This window comes from Lepisma saccharinum, chromosome 12 (genome assembly GCF_977018435.1).
Source record: "Lepisma saccharinum chromosome 12, izLepSacc3.1, whole genome shotgun sequence".
Classification (NCBI taxonomy): Eukaryota; Metazoa; Arthropoda; class Insecta; order Zygentoma; family Lepismatidae; genus Lepisma; species Lepisma saccharinum.
Window position 1 is genome coordinate 53,278,400 of NC_139240.1, and position 25,027 is coordinate 53,303,426.

Below are 25,027 nucleotides of genomic sequence, written 5' to 3' on the forward strand. Positions count from 1 at the left end.
TTGTGTGATATGTTGCTTCATATGGCTGTAGAAAAGGACGGATTTTCATCTGTAATTCAGGAAATGCTTGGTGAATAAATGACAGGTGAGTTCATACAGATAAAAGGTATGGCTTTGATGTTAATATGTATGTGCATTTTACGTTACCCTACGTAAACTGCGTTATTTATTTTCTAAGATCTTACTCTGCTAGAAAGAAGTTATAGTTAAATGAAAGTTATGAATTTAACTACATCTACAGTAATACTGCAATCGTAATGAACAAGTACCATTCATTTTTACAATTTCTTTAGAATTATTATTTCAATTATATCAAGTATGTGTGTGTATTGTACATAATCTTTAATATTTTTGAATTCGTAGAAAGTACTTGATATGTCTAGAGAAGAAACTTCGGAGTGACTTCATGATGAGCAAGAATATTACATTAACTATGAAGAGACTGTCTTCATAGGCCATTTGGAAGAATTCTACTATTCTGGTACAGTTTTCGTAAAGAAATATCAAGGATTACTTCGGTGAGTGCTCTAGAAACTAGATTACTCTAGTTCCATAGTTCGTTTAACCTTTTAGATGCGTTGCCTAATATTGGATATGTTGTTTTCTGTTTCCTTTGCAGTTGTAGTTCAACCTCGGAGTTTAATATTACACCATGTTTATGAAGAAATTGTCTTCAAAGGACATTTGAGGGAGTTCTACAATCCGTACTCGTAAAGAAGCATCAAGGATTACTCCAGTGAGTTACAAACTAGATTACTCTAATTTACATTGTTAACTTTATCTGTCATATGTTTTACATCTTAATAAATGTTGGTTCTGTTGTGAAGGGGTACAGGCTTTGTTTTTTTCTATTCATAGGTACCATGTATTTGCATATGTCGCGGTGAAGTAGTCTGTGGGAATAGCAAGTGAGACTTTACATTGTGGCCATGGCAGCTAGCCGAGAGTAAATAGGATGCCACTACCAATTGACGTAGGAATGGAGAACTGACTGTTTTAGGAATGATTTTATTGAAGACACAACAAATGTAAGTAATTATCCTCAGTCAATTATAATTGAATGACAGAACTGGTACTTATTTACTCCATAGACCTTGATTTGTAACACACATCTTCCAATATTTGCTCATGCTAAATCAATATGTGAAGCTACACTTGTATGTCCATATTTTCCCATCTGTCACTAGTTGTCTGCAGTGACAGCGCCAGCCTAAAATAAGTGGGAGGGGGGGTATAGATTTCGGAGTTGAATTCTCGGGAGCTAACTAATATCGGATAAAAGGGAATTATGTAATACATTACTACAGTATAATTTTACCAGTGACATATTTTACAGTCAAATTTAAAGATAAGTCACCAAGATGTTATGTTGCATTTTGTTCCATAAGCACGAATCTTTTGTGTCAAATAAAATGCAATAATTGCATTGGTTTATTTTCCAAAGCAATTATCGAGAGGAATAATATCATACGTATACTTAGTATTCATATGAACAGTAAACAAAATACACTATATGAACTACACTTATTATCAACTCGCTGGATATATGTACGAATACTACACGTAACCCTCTTTCTATGTAAAGAGTGTGAGTACTTTTTTGTTCAAATAAGAAAATAACCACAGCAAGAAACTACGATAAGATATGTCTGTTCCTATGAGCAGCTACAACCTTGTTTAAATCCAAAGAATTTGCAAGTTCCTTCTCAAAGGACAGAGAGCACTCAACCTCTGGTCACCAACGGTAACACTTGATTTGCCGCAAGCAGCCGTATACACATTTCAATATCACGAAGCTTATAAAGTTCGTAAAAGGCAATTTTAAATATTTCAACCATTGCAAGCAGCGGCTGAAGGGTCTTTATTTTGAGTTCCTATCTGCCTCCGTGTGCCATAACTCTAAACTCTTCAAATCGCAACAGGAGGAAGCGGCGAGAGATTGTAGCTTTTCGTGTTTCAGAAAAGCGACAATATCTTAATATAGCAGATATAGGCATCAAATAAGCAATACCACCCTTGAATAGAAAGTATGTTAATGATATCATTTTCTATGTCATATGAAACATCTTACTTTTTCTTGTTCAACGACTGGAATTCAGAATTCAGAGGTGCCACTCTCAAGGAACAAACATATTTTCAATAAAAATTAAATTGTACTAGGAGACAAATACGAGGGGTAGTCATAAAGTTTTAATTATCACCTTGAAAAAATAAAGTTATGTAATTAATTTTTTGTGTGTTTGCAGGAACATGTCTGCAGTCCTTGTACATATTGAAATTCCCGCGCCACAGTACCGTAGCACGCCGCTAGAGGAGCCAGAACAAAATGGCGCAGCCCATTGATAAAGTGGAGTATCGTGCGGTAATTCGTTTTCTGCATTTGAAGGGAAACAACGCTGCAACAATCCATGCTGAGTTGGTGGAAGTGTACGGCTGCAATGCACCATCATATGACACAGTGGTTAGGTGGCGCAGACGCTTCCAGTGTGGTCAAACAAGTCTGAATGACGGAGAACGAAGTGGCAGACCATCTCTCTGTGAAGAACCGGGAATCTCAAGAGAAGTGGAGGCCCTGGTGCTCGTAAGGGGCAAACCATCGCAGGAGCATACTACCGAAATCTCCAGACGAGGTTACGGGAGGCTGTCAAGACGAAGTGTCACGGGAAGCTGTCCAAGGGGGTATTTTTGCTCCTCGACAACGCCCCAGCTAATTCTGCACAGGACACAGTCACACATGCTGCTTCTTTGGGCTATCAAATTTTACCTCACCCCCCGTATTCTCCTGACATGGCACCCAGTGACTTCTTCCTCTTTCCTCGTATGAAGAAACCATTGCGTGGCAGGCATTTCTAGAATGACGACGAGGTGATTTTCGAGGTGGAACGTTTTCTGAACAGCCAAAATGCAGACTTCTACAACAAAGGTGTCTGCCAAGTCATCCGTCGTTGGGAAAAATGCGTCGCATTGAAGGGTGAATATGTAGAGAAGGACTAACACCATCACCAAGTTTCATGGTCGCAGCTTGATTTTTTCGAGGTGATAATTAAAACTTTATGACTACCCCTCGTATATTGACATAAAAGCAATGAACATTTGAAACTCTTGCACTGGGCATTTTGATTAGTAAAAATAACTGCTGAAGATTTTAATTTTATTTCAGACTATATTATACATAAACACTGAACAGAATTGGATCAATAGTTTTAGTTGTGTGCTTAAAAGGTTGATTCTTCTGCCCGGAAGAATGGCCACTATGGTGGTACTGCAGCAAATATTTCCTAACCTCACAAATTATAATTAATTAACGTGTAGGACTAGGACTGTGAGGAAGAAAATTGACCAAGCCTGCTGATATTCGCACCATATTTCAATGATTACTTGATTGACTTTGTATTTACGTCCATTATATGCATAGAGGGTAATCGGGACAAGATCTACGAATCACGTAAACAAATGTTACATTCACCGGAGATCGAACCCGGAACCCCTTGATATAAGGGCAGAAATTTTATCGCTCGTCAATGGGGTTTTGGAGGTTAATTTTAATCTTTCCAATGTTTAGCATTTAGGAAGTAGGTAGTTTGTGTACTCTTTGATTCTTTAACTTCGCATTTCTCCCTCTCGAATAGTTGCAGTGATAGGGATAGGAAGGTTTGCGTTGCTGCAGCCATATACCTTCGGGTTTAAGAATGCTGGAGAGTTGGTTACTTAAGAATATATACAAAGATGAAACCAATGAGAGAATATCTCTAACTAACGTGCAATTGTTGGTACTCCAAGGAGGAACTGATAAACAGAAAGGAAACATAACGCTTCTTTAGATTTTGAACATCGTCCTACTTATAAAAAATAATTTGTCACTCCTGTTTGACCTATTCCGAAATATAGTGATACAATTTAATTATAGTGGCTAATAATTGTACACATTTAGCTGTATATGCCAACAACAATAAGAGAACAACTCACAGCCACTGAATACGTCCATCTTCCAGGCAAGCTGTAGCAAGTTTAGCGACTCATGATTGGCCAATATTATCGAGTGACCAGTGGCCCATTGATTTCAGAGCACATCGTAATAAAGTAATTGCGATTTAACCAAACATGCAAATGTACTTGAACATTGTACTTGCCCCAATGGAAGTTTTATAATGGAAAATATAAATTTTACTTTTACGTTTTCGGTGGAATGCGTCTGCCGTACTACAAAAATCTAGGAGGGGCTACAGGGGGGCTTGAGCCCCCACTAGGCCCCTATAGCACCGTCCCTGGCTGTCTGTGAATGATAGTCCTCTGTTATACATAATTCGCTCTTCTGCCACTTTTGGCATTTTGCGAAGATGGTTATGAAAGATGATATGATCAAATTGATGAAAGGACAATCACAAATACACATAACCATGATACAGCACAAGCTTCACCGATGATTATATTCCAAATGTAACAAAAAATGTGTATATATGTGTTAAAATATAGTCCATGATTTAGCTTGGTTGCTCTCTATACATTGCTTTTTAGTGAAAAGTATATTGTTTTCTATGATAACTTTACGATATTCTTACAATATCATATCTAGTGAGTTTTCAAGAAGCAGAAAACGTTATCTCTTATTTATGTAGATCTTTTATTGAATAGCTGTCGACATAACATTTTATTAAGCATAGTGTAATTCTAATAAAAATCTTTAGAACTTGTAGAGGTCAAATTGCTTTTAAATCGTTCTAGGCCAGGTGATTACTCGACCAAAGAAGGAAAAATGAAACGATACAACCAACAAAGGAATTTACAACACATTGTGCTAAAGATGGCCTATATCAATTTGAAACAACATCTGACATACATTACATTCATATTTGGAATTCAAGCAGTTTTACAATCACTGGTGTCTCTTGAGGATCTGCAACCATATTCCTCCGGCTGGTGCGAATGACATACTCCTAGGACTAATTTTGAGAGGAATCTCTGTTTTGCTGCAGGTTCGGAATTCATAGCTTCGTAATATGTAGACAAGGCCAACCTTGGACTGCAACAATGCAAACCGGTTTCCTGGAAAAGACAATAGAAATATATTGAAGCGGAATGTAGTTGGAACGTAGTAAGGAAAATAGTATTTTAATTCCTCTATATCTCTCTCTCTCGCTCTTCATAGCTGTCTCCATCTCCTTCCTTCTCTTCGCTTCCCCTTCTCACCTCTCTCCCTGAAAGAAAGAAAACGAGGGAGAGAGGAAGGTAGAGATACCACTCCATAGGCGTGCGCAGACCCTCTGATTAGGGTTGGGGGCAAAAGCCTTGATGAAAGTTCAGTCGGGAAAGGAAAATCTAATTTTATCTCACTGTTTAAGTTTAATTGCATCGATGGGTCTGTGTGTATATACACCCCCATATATATATGTATATAATACATACATAATCAATTCATACACCCCATGACAAACCAACAGCAAAAATCGTATACATTGTTTCTTGTCTCTCAAATGTGCGCACTCTTTTTCTTCCAAACAATTGTTCATGCATTTAAGAGAAAACCGTTTAGCAGCAGTAGTACTTTTCTCCATGGCAATTTACAATGCATTACAGACAACAAATTACAAGCGAAGCGAGCAAGAGAATTTGCAGATCCAAATTTTTGCAAACTGAAAACAATATTGATTTAATATAGCGCAGAAATTTCCATGGAACGCCGTGGCATTCTGATTTTCAATTTTTTCATTTAGATCTTCGGCGTCCAGGGCCAACTCCCGCCGACCCCTAGGCACGGCTCTGAACTTGATAAGACTGTAAGACAAGCAGAGATTGCGAGCGAAGCGAGCAAGTAAATTTTACGAAATGTATTTTTATTTGTATAACATTTGAAATCGAGAGGCAACTGCAGCTTTGTGCCCTCCCTGCAGATGCTTTTGGCCATCTGGAACAAATAATGCAAGATAGACGTGAAAACTAATTCCATCTTGAGTATCCTTTTGTCCTGCTACTCTTAGATTCTGCTAGTCTTGCTTTCCATTACTTCCATGTTTGCCCCCCTAAAGTTGATTTCCGTCCAAGGTTGAGGGACAATGCCCCCTTGCCCCCCTGTGGTTGCATCATTCCATCCTATTTCCCAGTAGTTGCTTTGAACTTTCATCGCTTGAAAATACTTAATTTTCTTTAAGAGTATAATATCATTTAATAACGGCGATACGATTCCTCTATCCTAAATTTATAGGTGAAAATATGATAATATAGGGGCATGGACGTTTGGAAGGGGGAGTAAGGATGGCCACATCTCCCCCTTAGAAAACGAATGTCAACCTAAAAGTACATTTTCACACATATAATTATTTGATTTCAGTCATAATTATTTACATTATTATAATGAGGATGCAGGAATGCGATCATTTCAAATTCAAGAGGAGTTTTTTGAGAGGGGAAACACACTTATCGGGGTAATATGCCCCATGGTAATACACCTTGCTTGTCCCTCGGTGGGAAAAAAAATCTGCGGACGTCCACGATTGGGGGGGGGAGCATTTGCCCCCCGTGCGCACCCCTATGTACCGCTCCTTCTCTCCTCTTGGTGGGAGAAAGAGATAGAGAGAGGAGGAAGAAAGAGAGATGGGGAGAGGGGAAGGTGTGTATATATATATATATATATATATATATATATATATATATATATAGAGAGAGAGAGAGAGAGAGGGAGAGAGTGTGTGAGAGACAGGCTCTTTCTTTTTTCTTCCCCTTCTCTCTTTCTGACTCAAGATAGAAGAGGGAAAAGGCAGAAAGAAGAGAGAATGAAACGAAAGAGAGAGACGAAAGGAGAAGTCTCTCTCTCTCTCTCTCTTTGCGGTAAAATATTAAACATTCAGACTATACAAAAAGGCAAATATGACTTAAAAAGAAGACTGACATTCAATAATAGAACTCATAAACCTAACATATAAATAGGGAGGTGCATAAAAAGTTAGAATACATGCTGAAAGATTAGAACAGGTACAAAGGTAGATAAACAGGTGCTAAAAGGATAGAAAATGAATTTTGCAAGAGAAAATTGAAGGGCTCTGCTGCAAAACGTGTTAAGTGACATTTTGGTCATTTTTGAGTTACAAAGTAAAATATGCCATCCTTCAATTTTCGAGAGAAATTGCAATGTCATACAATTTGGATTGGACTGAGTGAAGCCTTCTGAAATTGGTCGACACAACACGAAAACAATTTATTTACAGTATAGCTTCTAATAACCTTTTTTTCTTAATGAACTCAGAAATGAACAAAATGTCGCTTGGAGTAGTTATGTACCCCCGTTGGAGTCAATAAATCAATTGATTGGAAGAGATCGATCAAAGATCAATTGATGACGCAACAGTTTTTTTTGTTTTTTTGTGATGTCACAAAATGGGCGGGGCTTATTTTGTAAGGATGATTTTGATTGGTTGTGACGTCATAAATGGGCGTGGCTTATTTTGTAAGGAGTGTTTTGATTGGTTGGAGGAGGGAATTCGGGTTTTTCCCGTGACGTCGGTAGTTTCCGGTGTCTGAAAACAGATGGCGTTGATGAGTCAGAAAGTCTGGGTTGGGGAGGAGGAAAAGTAGGCGACGCGGTGACGGTTGGTTTTCTCGTAATTGGAGTACGTGTTTCCGGTGTCTGACGACAGATGGCGTTGATGAGTCAGAAATTCTGGGAATTTGGGTGTTTCCGTTGTTTGAAGAGAGATGGCGTTCATGAGTCATTGTTGGGAGGAGGTGTTTTTCTCGGGCGGCCTTGATGAGTTTGAAATTCCAGGAATTGGGTGTGGTCTGAAACATGCCCGAACATGTTTTAGATTGATGAGTCATTCTGGGGAGGAGATGTTTTTCTCGGGCTGCCGTTGATGAATTTGAGTGACGGAGAAACAGCAAAAAGAGAAAAAGGAGAGAGAGCGTCTAGATGTAAAGAAAATAAATAGAGTAAAAAAAAGTAGGTTTCACGGAGGGGGTGACTGTGCATAGTGTACCAGGGCAGGAAGAAGATAGGAGAGGCACGTGGGCGTTGGATGCTCTGCGCAAAACAATGCGCGCCGAATATAATTCGAAAATACGTCACGGAGACAGTACTATATAAAAAAAAAATTGTGTACGTACCACAGAACTGTTGATCGAAGCCTACCGACCGGAGATCATAACCGAGACTGGCACATCTGTTGCGAGAGTGACGAAAATTGAAAAGGTAAGAGACAAATATTTAGTTTTAATGTTCTACCTAGAACAATGCAAATCGCTGGTCAAAGACTATCATCACCTTCACACAGTGAGAATCGTAAACATAAATACATCTTTCTTTTGAAGCAGACAGCTTGAAAGGTGTGAAAATAAAAACGGTACCTGTGTCATCAACAGTTTAATGCAGAAGAGGATGACGTTTAACAGTGATCGATGGTGGGGGGGTCGGCTCCCGGTCCTCTTCTGCTGGGGGTGGGAGAGGGGGCGTATAGCGTCCATCCTCCTCTTCTTCAACCACATCGGTGACGTCGTCCTCTTCTTCCTGCTCTGACAAAACAGGAGAAACAGTAGGAGAAATAGAAGGAGAAACAGGAGGCACCAGTTGGCGCTGCCGATTGGCTCTAGCGTCATTTCGGTTACGCATTCTGAAAAACAAAATATAAGAATTAAAATATATTCCGTTCCATGTAGATATCGGCTAGAAAGAAAAGTTATCAGATATGTAGCATATATAATCGGAAAAACAGCATGCTAGAATAAACGATGTTATCAGAAATAAACTAAAAAATAATTACCTGGCTCTATACCGACGGAGATTGGCGTGGAGCCTTTCCCTGTTCCGGGTACGTCGATCCCGGAAAATAGCGGAGGCACGCTGTTGGGCCTCCTCAATTCTATTCTCTTCCTCCAGGTACCGCTCAATCTACCTCGTAGCCTCTGCGAATTGCGCAGCGCCTTCAGTGCCTGCCTGATGTCGATAATATGCATTTCGCAGAGCCTCCCCGTGATGGATTATGTGTTCCTGAAAATATGTGTGAATTAATATATGAAAGTGATTAATTTGTGTAAAACATAATTAACATATTTTCCGTCTAATTTCAGATGTCGACACTCCCCCTTGGATTCAGTTTGGTGTACGGCGATGTCAAGGAGACGACAGCAAGTCCGACAGAACGAAGGAACTTATGGAGCAAAACACATGCAAGACAGGTTGAAAAACACATCGGCAATTATGTCAATTTCTGTGAAGAAAATGGACTGGCGGAAGAGTTATTGGCAAAATTAGAAGAGACATGTAAAGATATCGAGGTATCGGTGGACTGTTTGGTCAAAATATTTACTTACATTGTTGACAAGAAACGAGATGCGCCAGTGTTTAGCGATTTTGTAGAGAATATACAAAGAGCGCAATATGTACCTTCCCATCTATCTTTAAGAATATGTTTCGAATTGATGGAGGTGTTTAAAGGTGTGAGAAATGAGAAGGGTGAAAATAAGAAGACAGGGGAAACAGGGGAAAATATACATGAACGAATGATGGAGATGTTGAAAAAAAGAAAACTGAACGAGTAACAAACACATACTAATACACTAACATCTACCAGTAGTGTAACAAAATATGTAAAAATATCTAATAACCTGTAGTACGAGTTGAAATAAAAAGTTGGTATATGTAGAAAACTTGAAATTTTCTGTAGAAGTTCAATGTGTTAATAAAAGATTTTGTACAGAACAATATTGTTTTTGTATATAAATAGTATTATATTAGAATGCCTAAGACAGGATACAAACCCCAAAAGTTTAATGAAAAAAGTACCACGAATCCTGAAATTAACTATGTTTTGATAAAAGAGGTACCGGATTCGAAACCCTCCAGACATGGTTCGAATCCTGGAATTGCCAATGTTTGCATAAAGAAAACCCGGATTCGAATCCCACTCAGGTATGGTTGGGAATGTCGACGGAGACCCTGGATTCGAATCCTGCAATTAACTAAGGTTCCCTAAAAACATGTTTGATTCTGCTCAGGTATGGTTGTGAAATGTAAAAGGGTACTTACAACATGTAATAAATCTTGGCCATCCATGTTGCTGCCCAGATGAAAAGGAGATGAACTGGAGGGAAGGATGCCTGCAGAAGGAATTCTATCCACTTTCTTATAGAGACACACATCTGCAATTATTTTTTGCAACGTACGTTAGAAGTCTGCATATGAGATCACGACGTTTTTGTGATGCACAACAGTTCCTTGATGAATTTCACAGAAGTTCTTTGTTCCGTGTCAGTACATGTTCTACGAACAAGACATCCTTATAGAGACGGACATCTGGTATCATTTTTTTAAAATCGCCGTAGCTCGGCTCCTAATTGAGCTAGGAGGGTGATCGATAGCTTGTCGGACTCGGAGTGAAGTCCTCTTTCCGGTGAACCAGATTTCATTGTTCTAGGACCGGTGGTTTCCTACTTTCTTTATTTGCAATCGTAGACCCACCTGCCGACCACTCTAACGAAAGGTCTCGACGTGCAGATTACGAATATATAATCAGATTCGCTCTACGTCAATTAGGGGAGGAGCTAGAGCGATTTGAAAATTTCGATTTTTGCAACTCATATGAGTCAGGAAGACATCTGCGTTGAATAACAGAATGTGTCACTGCTAAAAACCATCTTGTAAAGACGGTTAATTGATTCCGAGAATTTACATGAGCCTTCGTATCAGTCAGAAAAATATCTGCTGAAGACGTTTGACGATTTCTGAGAATTTTATATGAGTTGTCATATCTGCCAGGAAAACATCTGGTGAAGACGGTTAACTAGCCGCAGTAGAACCGTTAGGAACGGAAATAACTGCTTTGTCATGCTTGCGTATATAAAGAAAGGCGTTCTCTCCACAACACAGTGTTCGTGAAACAGTCATCGTACGATCATGGATGTACAGTTATCCGCTGACGATCTGTTAGCACGTTATCGTGATGGATATTACACAACACATGGACAGTTGCGGGAAGTGTTGACGATCATCGCGCAAAAAATCATCGCGGGAGAAGGTATCTCCCTAGTAGAGGAGTATGACCGTCTACTACAGACCGTGACATCATTCGTACCCGATCTTTCCGGAGAAGGATGGAGAGATATTTCCGAAGAGTCGCCAGGCCCGTCATCGACACCCGATCCTGTATCCAGAGTTGCCGAGGAGAAGCAGATAGCCGTCACATCACCAGGAACTTCCAGAAACACCGCATCCGGATCAGACCCGGAACCTTTACCAGGACCGTCATGGAGACCGGACCCTTTACCCTCAGCAGAACCGTTATCCCAAAATGCTTCTGTATCAGATAGAAGAGGTAAGAAAAGAAAACGTGATACAGTGCCTCGTGAACAAATAGGGAACATAATATTACATAACATTCAAGAACGTGAATATCCCAAATTCCGTTCCAAAGGACGTCGTGTGGAATTCAGTTTCTCGCACCCTCCAGAAAATGTCGATCCTCACACATGGATCCGTGAAGGTGTCGAAAATCTTCTCACCTACGTTAAGAAAGACACCAAGGATGAAGACAAGATAGGTTTAACTCTATCTAACATATCTGACCCCACCGTGAAAGATATTTACATCGGGTGGCATAGGTGTGACCAGTTTCAAAGTGATATGGTGTGGAACATCATGTACAAAATATTGCAAAGTGCGAAAACCTTCACTGCTACAGATCGCTTAATTTTGCGAGCTGATCATGTCAACATACCTGTCGAAGGTGGGGGTAAGCGAACATATTGTTTACCTAATTACATATTAAGCACACAAAAAAGAAGTATCGTCGGTGTGCCAAATAGAAAGAAACCACTCTGTTTAGCTGAAGCTCTGGTCATAGGGAAGGCCCATGCTAATAATGACCCGTCCTATACAGTATCGAAGAAATAGAAATCTTCTCAAACCTGTTTTCGAACTTATGCGCAAAGCAGATGTAGATCTCACAGACAATGCGTGTGCAGGAAGTGGAATTCCCGAACTGAGAAAATTTCAGCAAGTGCTTACAGAATATAAAATTGTTGTATACAACAATCTTCGTGATGTTAAAGATGTTTTGTTTGAAGGAGTGGTTGAAAATGCTTCCAGATTTATATACCTTCTTTATGATAACCTCAGACAGCATTATGATGTGATAATGAACCGTGTTGGAGCATTTGCGGCAAAACAAGAATGTCGCGGGTGTAACGAACTCATATTTCAAAAAGCTCATAACCATCTGTGTAAACAATTATGTTCTATGTGCCGTTCAACTCCACCGTGTGTGCCTGAACAGGGTGTTCGCAGAATATGTCAGACATGTCACAGAATTTTCAAAAATGAGAACTGCTTCACAAATCATGTTTCTACACCATTCCGAAACGGTACAGTCTGTAGTGAAATCCAGCAGTGTCCCCGATGTTTCAGAATTATTCTAACACACAATACATATGAGAAAGTGCATAAATGTAACATGAAATACTGTACCGTATGCAACTGCGTGAAACCTATAAATCATTTCTGCTACATGGCTATACCAAAACCTAAACAGTATTCAAAATTTCTATATATATTTTACGATTTTGAATGTTACACAGATATTCCTCACTCCGAGAAAGAGAGAACTTTTCTTCATGTTCCTAATCTTATTGTGGTGCAGACGGCCTGTCACGCATGTTACAAAAAAGAGGATCTAACGGTTCCATGTTCTGTTTGTGGAACAAGAGAGTTTATATTCTGGGATGACCCTGTAGACACATTCCTGTCCTACCTGGAATTGCAACATAAGTTTTCCAACATAACCATTTGTGCGCACAATGCACGAGGTTACGATTGCACGTTTCTATTACGAAGAATGCTGGAAAGAGAAATGAAACTTCGTGTGATCTTAGACGGTACCAAAATCATCAGTATGTCATACCAAAATCTTCATTTTGTGGACAGTCTCAACTACGTTCAGACAAATCTTGCTGGATTTTCCAAACTTTTCGGTTTGCCTGTTCAGAAAGGATATTATCCGCATCTGTGGAACACCTACAAGAACAGAAATTACATAGGACCGATGCCTCCTCCTTCTGCATACGGCTATGAATATATGAAAACAGTTGAAGATCAGCACCGTTTTATGTCTTGGTATGACATTGAATGCAGCAAAAATGTACCTTTCAACAACAAAAACCAACTACTCCAATACTGCATCAAGGATGTTACCCTGTTGAGACAAGGATGTTTGAAGCTGAGACAGAATTTCCTAGACATATGCAAGATCGACATTTTCAAGGATTGCCCCACAATAGCATCTGCCTGTTCACTAATTTACAGGCAGAAATTTATGCCGGCTAACACTATAGGAATAATACCTAAAGGAGGTTACCATCATGCAGATCAGATGTCCAAGTTCGCATTGAAATGGTTAACCTACGTGGAAGAACAAAATGATGTAATACTTCTTCACGGCGGACGTACTCGTGAAAAATATGTCATAGGAGGGCGTTACAGAGTGGACGGCTATCACGAGGAGACGCAGACGGTGTACGAGGCGCTTGGATGCTACTGGCATGGTTGTCAACGCTGCATATCAATTAACAGGGATATGTATCCGAAAGGTGACGGAGAAGATGAAACCGTTCAGGATACTAACAGTGACAAACATAGTGACATGTTGAACACTGCAGTCTTCAGATACGAGACAACGTGCCGTAAACTTGAGGCTCTACGTTCTGAAGGATACCGTGTTGTCACAATGTGGGAATGCGATTTTTAAAAAAATATTGCTAGCAGATCCTGAACTCGATAGACATCTATCGACGCATCCTATCGTTTGCTGCATTCCTTTAAATCCACGAGACGCCTTATATGGAGGAAGAGTTGAAACAGTCAGGACGTATTACAAAATCAAGGAAAATGAGAAATTACAGTACTATGATTTTACAAGTTTGTACCCTTATGTGAACAAATACTGTGCCTATCCTGTCGGACATCCTACCATATTTCTAGGAACGTCTATTCCTTCGGTGAATGAGGTTTTGAACATGGAGGGGCTCATAAAATGTACTATTCTGCCACCAAAAGCCCTTTTACATCCTGTTTTACCTACAAAAATGCATGGAAAACTGATGTTTGTCTTGTGTAACAAATCTGCTATCAGATTAAAATGTGAAGGTACATGCAACCATTCCGATGAACAACGCGCACTTTCGGGGACTTGGGTCATCGCCGAGGTGCGTAAAGCTTGCAGTTTAGGCTACAGAGTACTGTCAGTGTCGGAAGTGTGGAAGTATGAAACATCGATGTACGACCCTGTCACAAGAACTGGAGGACTTTTTGCTGGTTATGTCAACACCTTCTTAAAAATAAAACAGGAAGCGAGCGGCTGGCCTTCATGGTGTCAGAACGACGAGGATAAGAAGAAGTACTTACAGAAATATTTCGATAAGGAGGGTATTCTATTGGAAGAAAACAGCATCGAAGTCAATCCTGGAAACGTACTCTGGCTAAACTCTGTCTTAATTCTTTATGAGGCAAGTTCTGCCAACGAGACAACCTTTCCCAGACAACCATCATCAAGGAATCGAAAGATTTTCTCGATAAAATGACTGATCCAAATATAATGATTGGAGGAGTCGTATTCATCAATCAGGACACCGTTTTAGTGAACTGGAAATATGTTGAAGAGGCTGTCAGTCTGAACAGGAAAGTAAATGTTCCTATCGGAGCCTTCACAACATGCCATGCTCGTCTGAAACTGTACGAACTTCTCGAAAAGTTGGGTGATAGGATATGTTATTGTGATACAGACTCTGTAATTTACGTAGATAGTCCTGAAATGGAGTATCACCCACAGACAGGTGACGCACTAGGAGAACTCACCGATGAATTGACAGATTTCGGCCCCGATGCGATTTGTGAACAGTTTGTCTCAACGGGTCCGAAAAGTTACAGCATGAAAATAACGAAGCCATTCTCCGAACCACAATATATCTGTAAAGTCAAAGGGATCACATTGAATACCTCAACATCGGAATTGGTCAATTTCGATACCATGTGCGACATGATAAACGATGAAAAACCTGAAGTTATGGTCGAAAATATTTTCAGAATCAGAAGAACAAAACAGTTCCAAGTAATCAGTACATATGAAAAAAAAAACTGTTTCAGCCGGTACTGTTGAAACGACGTTTCGACGATGAACATTTATCGTATCCCTTCGGATACTGTGCTGACTAAAATATGCCTGTAGTGGTTCAGAGTCTGAACTCTTCTTCGGACAGTCAGTGTATAAAATGTGTTTACAATGTGCCAGATCTTCATTTTTCTTCAAATCTCCAGTATAAAACATGTTTCCTAAACTTTCCCATCCTTTAACCATGATGGTCTGCGGAGCATCAGGAAGTGGAAAAACTACTTTTGTGACAAATATGGTCGACTCCAACGTTCATCTTGTCGAAGGACCCGTCAAGAAAATCGTATGGTGTTACGATCAGGAAAACAGTATTGCGCAAAATCTTGGAGATGTGCAATATCATAAAGGGATCGTCGATTGGCAGTCGTGGAACGGAAAAACCCCTACTCTCATAATCCTGGATGATCTTATGATGGTTGCTCAAGGAGAAAAAGTCGCCGACCTTTTCACAAAAGGCAGTCATCACAAAAACATTTCGGTGGTGTTCATAACACAGAACCTTTTTCATCAAGGAAAAAATTGCAGAGACATTTCGCTGAACGTAAAGCATTTCGTTATTTTTAAAAATCCGCGAGATATGAACCAATTCACTGTGTTTGCACGACAATTTCATCCTCACCGCATGAAGGAACTCGAAAAAGTATATATAGAAGCTACCACTCAACCTTTCAGTTACTTGTCTATTGATCTTTCACAGTCAACACCGGATCCTTTACGTTATCAGACAGACATTTTTAACCAGAATTACTCAACTGCATATCTTCCTCAGGAATGTTTAAAACATCGAGATGAGGAGAACGAGGAAGACACGTACCAAATCACGTTCTAACAGGAATAGACATTCGTCTTCTTTCAAGAAACATTCCCCTTTTTTGCACGTGTTGAAAAATTCACCGACCAAACTCCGTAAATCGTTGCTGAAAAGTGCTCCGAAAAAGACAATCCGTTTCATCAGCGAATGCTGCCTGAACGTTTTAAAAGGAAACGTGAAGATTAAACCGTCCACAAAACGTCGTCTGGCACCTTATAAGACGGTCTTACGCAATCTCGTGAAACCGAAAGTGAACATCGAAAAAAGAAGAAAACTTCTTGTGCAGAAAGGAGGATTTCTACCCTTACTTCTAGGGTCTTTGTTATCGGGTCTTCTCGGTACTCTCATTCCTCATTGAGAAATGGAATCTTCTTACAAAAAGAAGATCGTCCTTTCACCGGAACAACTAGGACGTATTCGCGGTTCCGACTTGTCTGTAACTCAAAAAATATCCGTTCTGGATAAGAAAATGAATGATATTCTGAAAATGAAAAATATAACAGACGATCAAAAATGGCGGCTTTACAGAAAAGAACTGGACGAGTATTTATGGCTGAGTCGAAAATCTCAAGAACCATTACAAATTCCTATTGTTCAAGATAACGACGGTTCTTCTACTATTTCGCCAAGATCGACGTATTTTCCTCCGAACCTAGCAGAGACGTTACCCCGTAATACACGTCATCAGTTACAAAATATCATCGACGAGTACCAATCTACGGATCAACATTTGATAGACGAACGTCAGGAAAAAACACTTCCTGATCCGAAGACGTTGAACTTCTCAGCGTCGTCAACGGAAAGCCCCGGACCGTCTCATCGACAGAAACAGAAAAAGAAGAAGAAAGTGGCTGTCCGTGTTTCCAGAAAAACTACACCTTTTCTGAGAACACCTGACGCATACAAACTGGTTCCTCTGAGAAAAAGCCGTAGACAGAGAGATCAGTCATGGGAGTCCCTAAGTTAAAACACGATAAAATCCTCACCAAAATATATTACGATCCCCGACACCGTGCTTCATTCTCATCTGTAGATCGTTTATGGAACGCGGTACGGGATAAAAATATATCCCGCAATACGGTGAAAAAATGGCTGATGCACCAGGAAACGTACACTCTTAACAAACCTGCGAGAAAAAGGTTCCTCCGGAATCATTACAATGTGTGGAACATAGACATGCTTTGGGAAGCTGATCTCAACGACATGACTTCAATACAAAAACATAACGATGGATACAGATATCTTCTATGTGATCGATGTATTCTCAAAATATGCTTTTGCATTACCGCTGAAAAATAAAACAAGCAATTCGGTAACCGAAGCTATCAAAACTATTTTCGGACGAAACAGACGAAAACCCGTCACACTACAGACCGACCAAGGAACGGAATTCACGAATTCCACATTCCAGAAGTTCTTAAAAAAAGAAAATGTAAATTTTTCGAACGCTTCAAATTATCCTGTGAAAGCAAGTGTAGTGGAACGTTTCAACAGAACATTGAAAGAACGAATGTGGAAATATTTCACATCGAAACAAACAAGACGTTACGTAGACATTTTACCGCAACTTCTCGAAGGTTACAATACAACTATCCACAGTTCCATAGGAATGGCACCTCGAGATGTGAACGAGTCTAACGTTTACATCGTGTGGAAACGTCTCAACAAAGCTGACAAACATATTTCACAGCCATCTTCAGATCTGAATGTTGGTGATATCGTACGAATCTCCGTCGTCAAAGGACATTTCGAGAAGGGATACGAACAATCGTGGTCACGAGAACTTTTCAAAATCCACTCCCTTGTTGAGCGATCACCTGTACCTGTATACATATTAGACGATTTAAATGAAGAACCTGTAAAAGGTACATTTTACAAACATGAACTGCAAAAAGTTTATTCGGATCCTGACGAAGAGTATAAAATTGATAAGATTTTGAACAGCCGGGGAAAAGGTAAAAATTTGGAATACCTGGTTCGCTGGCTCGGATATCCACCTAGTTTCGATTCGTGGATCAAGGCATCTTCCGTAAAACAGTTATCAGAAAAATAATTTCCAAAACATATTTATATCAAAATATATCGTCACCACGATCCAGTGAATTCTTTGTGTTCGGCGAGAATGGACGATAATTTCTGTTTACCTTCCGTCATCTGCATCAGAGAATTATTTTCCGAACAACACGCTGACCCATTTCAACGTAAAACTTGCAAAACGGATCGATCTGTCTCCAGAATTGTGGGAAGTCGGATTAGCAGAACTGCATTATTCAACTCTATACGACAATGTTTTGGAAACAGATTACGGAACGGTAATCTTTCCTGTTCGGACGTATGCAAGTGCTGAGGACCTGATCTCTACCATCGAAGAATCCCTCCCCAACGACCTGGAAATACGGAGAAACGTTCTTAAGCAATTCTGGCATTTTCTGTTGGAAGCGCAATGGGACGCATCGGGATCTTCTGTTTCTACGGATAATACACTCTATATTAACGAGCAGCCATTTTGTTTTCCTGCAGCAACATATACAATAGAGGAGTTCATTCAGTTTCTGAAAACAAACCCTGCTAACGCCGTTGTTCCTACTCATCTCAGATTTTTCTTTAAAGAGGCTGTGAACAAACATCTGTCCGTGATAGGGGTTCCCGATCCTGAATCGGAAGGTGTTCCAACAAATACTGTTACACCCATAGACGAAACTGATGACTACGCTAAATTTCCATATGACGTATTGAAATCTATTTATTTTACGCACGTAGTGTCCAATAACGTCGTGGATAAAAACCCCTACATATTCATTTATTCCGATCTCGTGAAACAGCAATTGGTCGGAGGAAAAATGCTACGTCTTTTACGTCTTGCCCGAAAACAGTATTCGGAAACAGAATCATCTTGCACAGTACCCGTAGCCCATCATACATTTAATCCGATTCATTACGTTTCTCTGGATAAAGGTTCTTTCGAAACAATAGAAATTGCGATGTATGATAGAAAAGGGTATTTCCTGCCTTTGAGAAACGGCTCCGTACCTACAATAGCTGTTTTACATTTTCGTAGGAAAGCAAAGTCCTTTTAAAAAACAGTAAGGAATCATTTTGCTCAGTCTATGTTGAAAAGCTGATGAATCACCATGAATTCACAGAACGAATATTACAGTTATCAGATCCGTGGGGGAATTGGACCCATCTATCGTTCAACTAGAATTCAAAAAGGGAGAGGATTGGGGTCTCTCTTCGCAGGACTCTTTAGAATTGTGAAACCTCTACTCTGGAGTGGTGCAAAAGCGATCGGGAAAGAAGCTTTGAAAACAGGCGCTAACATTATCACCGACATTGCAACAAGCCAGCAAACTCCGAGAACTATCGTTCGTCAACGTGTACGTGAAGCGGGTCAAAATCTTCAAAGTAAAGCACAACGGAAAATCGACTCTCTGGTAGGTTCCGGTATAAGAACAAAACCTGCAACAAAAATTGCTCTGTCGATGTTAAAACGTTCAGCCACCCGTATTAGAACATCTGCGATCCGTAAAAAAAGCGCATCCAAAAAGCGGAGAAAAACATCCACAAAATCTAGGACAACACGCAAAAGGAAAATTAAACAGAAGGCGGCAGGAAAAGATATTTTTGGATAATGATGGAGAATAACACTTGCATGATCTCACAGTTCGATCTTTTCAGCAAAAAACCTATTCAGCAAAATGTCGAAAAAACTTACACGGTCGCCTACAAGCCTATCGCTTCCATCGATAATCAGAACATACTTCAGTTTGCCATTCCGCCGGCAGGAACAGATTTTCTAGATCTTTCATCTGCCTATCTTCGTCTGCTAACGCAGATGGTCAATCAAGATGGGTCTCCCATGAGTGCTTAAGAACCTTCCAACGCAGTAGTAGGGATCTGAGAAAGTGGATGTTGCTATTTAATTTTCGCAATTAATTTGCACGTACTTATAACTAATTTGCACGGGTGTTAATTCATTTGCACGTACTTAGAACTAATTTGCATGTACTTAGAATACTTTACATTTATGTATTTGCATGTTTATAACTTTTACGAATATATAATTATTTATTTTATGAAAAATATGTATATAGAAGGTAATTAGAGGTACTAAATGCTATGCATATGTTTTTATATTCATTACTGCAAAGTATGTAATGTATAAATCGATAATATTAATGTTTATAATATTGAAAATAAGTTTTTATGGTTTATGAACCGCTATGAAAGGTGGTAATGGTACGAAAGAAGATGGTCCCGGTACTCGAACCCGCGATATGTAATATTATTAATTAGTACTATGCAATAATTGCATTATGGTATGAAAGACGATGGTGCGAGATGCTAGACAGAATACTGTCTCAGAATCTCGACTCGGCGGTGAAGGTAGACGAGAAAGGAATTTGGGGAAGTGCGGTGAAGGTAGACAGAGAGAATGAATTAATATTCCGCGCAGGTAGAGGAGAAAGGAATTTGGGGAGTGTGCGTTCAAGGTCAAATGACGTCACAACGACAGAACAAAAAGGAACCTGATTCACCAATCAGAGAACGCGTCGGTAGATTTTCAGAACCGGTTTTTCCAAGGTTAACCAGTACGCAAGAACAGGAGAAAGGTATGCAATACTGTAGGGCAGAGGAGGGATTGATCCAGACAACAAAGGATGTCTGGAATGCGCAGCAATGGTCAAATCTCTGAAGCTATGCGTCGCTTGTAGAACTGGTTTCCGCCGCCAATTAATATTCCGCTCAGGGTTGCCCCAACGCACAGGCCGCTTTAGCGCAGGGTTTTTTTATCTGTACTATGTAGAAGGGAGAGCTATCAGGGACGGGGCCTACAGTTTTCACCATTTGCTTTTATCACGGGGTAACGAACCTAGGACCCTTTGATTATTGATTTAGGTAGTAAATGTATGTTACTGTGTGCTATTTAACTTAATTTTGAGTTTATTTTTTACCAAACTTTGACTTTATGTCAAACATTTTCACAGCTTATCCTTATTTTTACAAAATAACACTATTTATACTATTCAGGCAACATTTTTTATTAAATCTTGGACTCACAAAGACAATTTTTCAACTTTTAACTTATTATTTTACAACTTGATATTAATTTTTTACAAAAATAACACTATTTATACTATTTAGGCAACATTTTTTATTAATTTTGGATTCACAAAGACATTTTTTTCAACTTTTAACTTATTATTTTACAATTTTATGTTAATTTTTACCAAAATAACACTATTTATACTATTCAGGCAACATTTTTTTCATTAAATTTTGGATTCACAAAGACATTTTTTCAACTTTTAACTTATTATTTTACAACTTTATGTTAATTGTTTAAAAAAATAACACTATTTATACTATTCAGGCAACATTTTTTATTAATTTTGGATTCACAAAGACATTTTTTTCAACTTGAAACTTATTATTTTACAATTTTATGTTAATTTTTACCAAAATAACACTATTTATACTATTCAGGCAACATTTTTTCATTAAATTTTGGATTCACAAAGACATTTTTTTCAACTTTTAACTTATTATTTTACAACTTTATGTTAATTTTTTTACCAAAAAAACACTATTTGTACTATTCAGGCAACATTTTTTCATTAATTTTGGATTCACAAAGACATTTTTTTCAACTTTTAACTTATTATTTTACAACTTTATGTTAATTTTTTACCAAAATAACACTATTTATACTATTCAGGCAACATTTTTTCATTAATTTTGGATTCACAAAGACATTTTTTTCAACTTTTAACATTATTTTACAACTTTATGTTAATTTTTTACCAAAATAACACTATTTATACTGTTCAGGCAACATTTTTTCATTAATTTTGGATTCACAAAGACATTTTTTCAACTTTTAACTTATTATTTTACAACTTTATGTTAATTTTTACCAAAATAACACTATTTATACTATTCAGGCAACATTTTTTCATTAATTTTGGATTCACAAAGACATTTTTTTCAACTTTTAACTTATTATTTTACAATTTTATGTTAATTTTTTATCAAAATAACACTATTTATACTATTCAGGCAACATTTTTTATTAAATTTTGGACTCACAAAGACATTTTTTACAACTTTTTAATTTATTATTTTACAATTTTATACCTATTTTTACCAAAATAACACTATTTATACTATTCAGGAAAGACTTTTAGTTATATCTTCGACACACAAAGTGTGTTTTTTCAACTTCTATCTGTTTATTTCACAAGTCCAGGCTTATTATTACCAAAATAACACAATTCAATCTGTTCAGGAAAGACTTGTAGTTACATTTTCGACACACAAAGTGTGTGTTCTCAACTTCTATTTGTTTATTTCACAAGTTTAGGCTTATTATTACTCAAATAACACAATTTCATCTATTCAGGATATTTTGTATTTACAAAGAGATTTTTCAACTTTTAATGTATTATTTACAAGTTTTTGCCTATTTTTTTACCCAAATAACACAATTCTATCTGTTTAGGAAAGATTTTTAGTTATATTTTTGACACACAAAGTGTGTCAAAAATAGATTCAATTATTATCTGTTTATTTCACAAGTTTAGCCTAATATTTACTCAAATAACACGATTTGAACGTGTTTTTTTATTACATTTTGGACACACACACACACACACACACACACACACACACACACACACACACAGATATATTTTCCAAGTTTACAGGATTATTCTCTAAGTTTACTCAAATAACGCATTTTAAATGTGTTTTGAATTAAACTTTGTACACACGAAGTGTGTTTCGTCAATTCAAGAAAGTTTTCCATTATATTTTGGATGCAAAAGTATGTTTTGTCAAGTTCTACCCTTTTATTTTACAAGTTTAGGCTTATTATTATTCAAATAACCAATTTCATCTATTCAGACAACATTTTGTTTGTTATATTTTACTCACAAAGACATTTTATCAATTTTAAATTTATTATTTCTCAAGTTTATGTAATTTTTTATTCTAATAACACAATTTTAACTATTCAGGCAACATTTTTGTTGCAATTTGGACTTACAAAGAGATTTTTTAAATCTTTGTATTAAATTTTCTATTTATTGCGTTTTGTATTTCACATTCGATATTACAAAGTTCTAAGGTGTGTATAATATTTCAAACTATTTTCAGGGTGTATTTGTTAATGCATTTGGATAATAACTATTAGGTTTTTGGATGAACTAATGTTAAGAATATTTCAACCAATCAGAAAATGTGTCGTTTTTATTTCCACCAATCAGAAAACGCGTCGGTTTTATTTCATCCAATTAGAAAACGCGTTGATTTTATTTCAACCAATCAGAGAAGGCGTCAGTTTTGCTTATGAGGTATAAAAACTGCGTAAAAGCAAGCAGACGCTATTTTGAGAAGTATTTGTGAAGCATTGTGTCAGGGAAGACATCAAGTTGTGATTATTGGCCGTGAGTTTCAGACAAAGAACTCAAGAGAAGCTATAATTAAGGTTAATGATTTTTATTATGTAGCGTGTTTTTAAATAATATGTAAATGCTAATATTGAAACGAAGAAAACGTCAATACAAACCAAAAAGAATATGCGTAATGTGAACAAGTACTACAACTATATTTCTATTTTTCAGATGCTTCTAATTTTGTATGTGTGACTGAAAGGGACCATTAGTGAAAGATGGCGTCTTCAACCTCCACAAACAAGGCTAACCACACTACGGTGAGTACCTCGCAAGAGATTTTACCATTGGAATGTATATTTCTCCACTCGTTTTTTGAAATAATATATAAATCCAGAAAACAAAGAAACGAAAAAGTAAATACAGAAATGAATATGCGTAATATAAACAAGTACTACAACTATGTTTCTATTTTTCAGGTGTTCTTATTTGTGTACCTGTGAGTGGAAGGATCTATTACTGGAAATAACGTCAACGAAGTAACCGACAAGGGCATGAGTAACATGATTTCAGATGTTATCCATAAGGATTTTGTGTTGGAGATTTTGAAGAGGTATACACCTAGCAAGTATATTATATGCAGGGGTTGTTATCTAAATGTAGGCAACCATTTTTATGAGTGCGAGTGCGTATGCTGTAAAGATGAATTTCTGATTTCCGAATGTTTTTCTATTTGCCAAGGGGAAAGCCGTTTGTATGAATGCCAGCATTGTGTTGAGTGGATGTGCGAGAGAATCCAGTGTTATTTGCAGGATCAGGACAATACAAAACATATTTTTGATTTTTATATTACTAACCATGAGGATGTTGCGGATGCTTTGACGGCACACGAGGTACAGACAGAATACAAAGCTTTTTATAGTGTGTTATGTGAAATTTCAAACAATATCGAACTAGTGCAAACTCTTATAGATTCTATACGCTCAGCAGAGCTTACTTATGGTAGCACAGGATTTTTGTGAGAGTTGAATAAAGAGAGACTGACTAATAACAGCGAAAATGGTGCAATACATTATTGATCTACAAGGATTTATTTATAACAGAAACTTTATATTGCGTGAGATTTGTGTGAGTTCTACAAATTTGGACACTGTGTATTATGCGCTTGTGAGTGTTCCCGATTATTTCAAAGAGAACAAAGAATCGGGCTGGGTTAAAGACAATCTCCATGCATTAATGTATGATATTCCTTGTGGATGTGAAATATACTATGTCCGGAGGGCAGTTAGGAACTTGAACTGTCAAGGTGGTACATTTTTCTGCAAAGGAAAGTCCCAAATTATCAAAGATTTGTTTAATATTGATAACATTGTTGATTTACAAACTGTAAACTGTCCATCCCTTAAGAATTTGTATATGTTTCAAGGAGGATTGTGCAAGTATCATTCTGATACTTCTCCCCCAGCTGAACAAGGTTGCGCATTCAGAAATGTTCAAAGACTTGTATGTTGGTACAATAATAAAAATATTAAGGTGTAATGTATTTTAGTGCAAATAATAAAGATTTGTGAAAAAGAAATGTTTTCTATGTTGTTATTTAGTTTCAAAGCCTGCATTCAAGGTATTTTCAAGTATTACCGTTTTTTTTTTTGAGTGATTGACTTAATACCAGGAGTTAT

General features: G+C 37.9%; 1 protein-coding gene across 1 annotated transcript in view; it reads right to left on the bottom strand.

Annotated features, from left to right (window-relative positions):
• Positions 1 to 3,137: 3,137 nt before the first annotated feature.
• The window catches only part of LOC145996084 (cytochrome P450 6k1-like), a 47,417-nt gene continuing 25,527 nt past the window's right edge, over positions 3,138 to 25,027 (bottom strand). Inside the window, exon 5 of the mRNA XM_083132330.1 lies at positions 3,138 to 5,043. Coding sequence (XP_082988456.1) covers positions 4,874 to 5,043 — 170 coding nt within the window. The 3' untranslated portion in view covers positions 3,138 to 4,873. The remainder of the gene's footprint in view (positions 5,044 to 25,027) is intronic.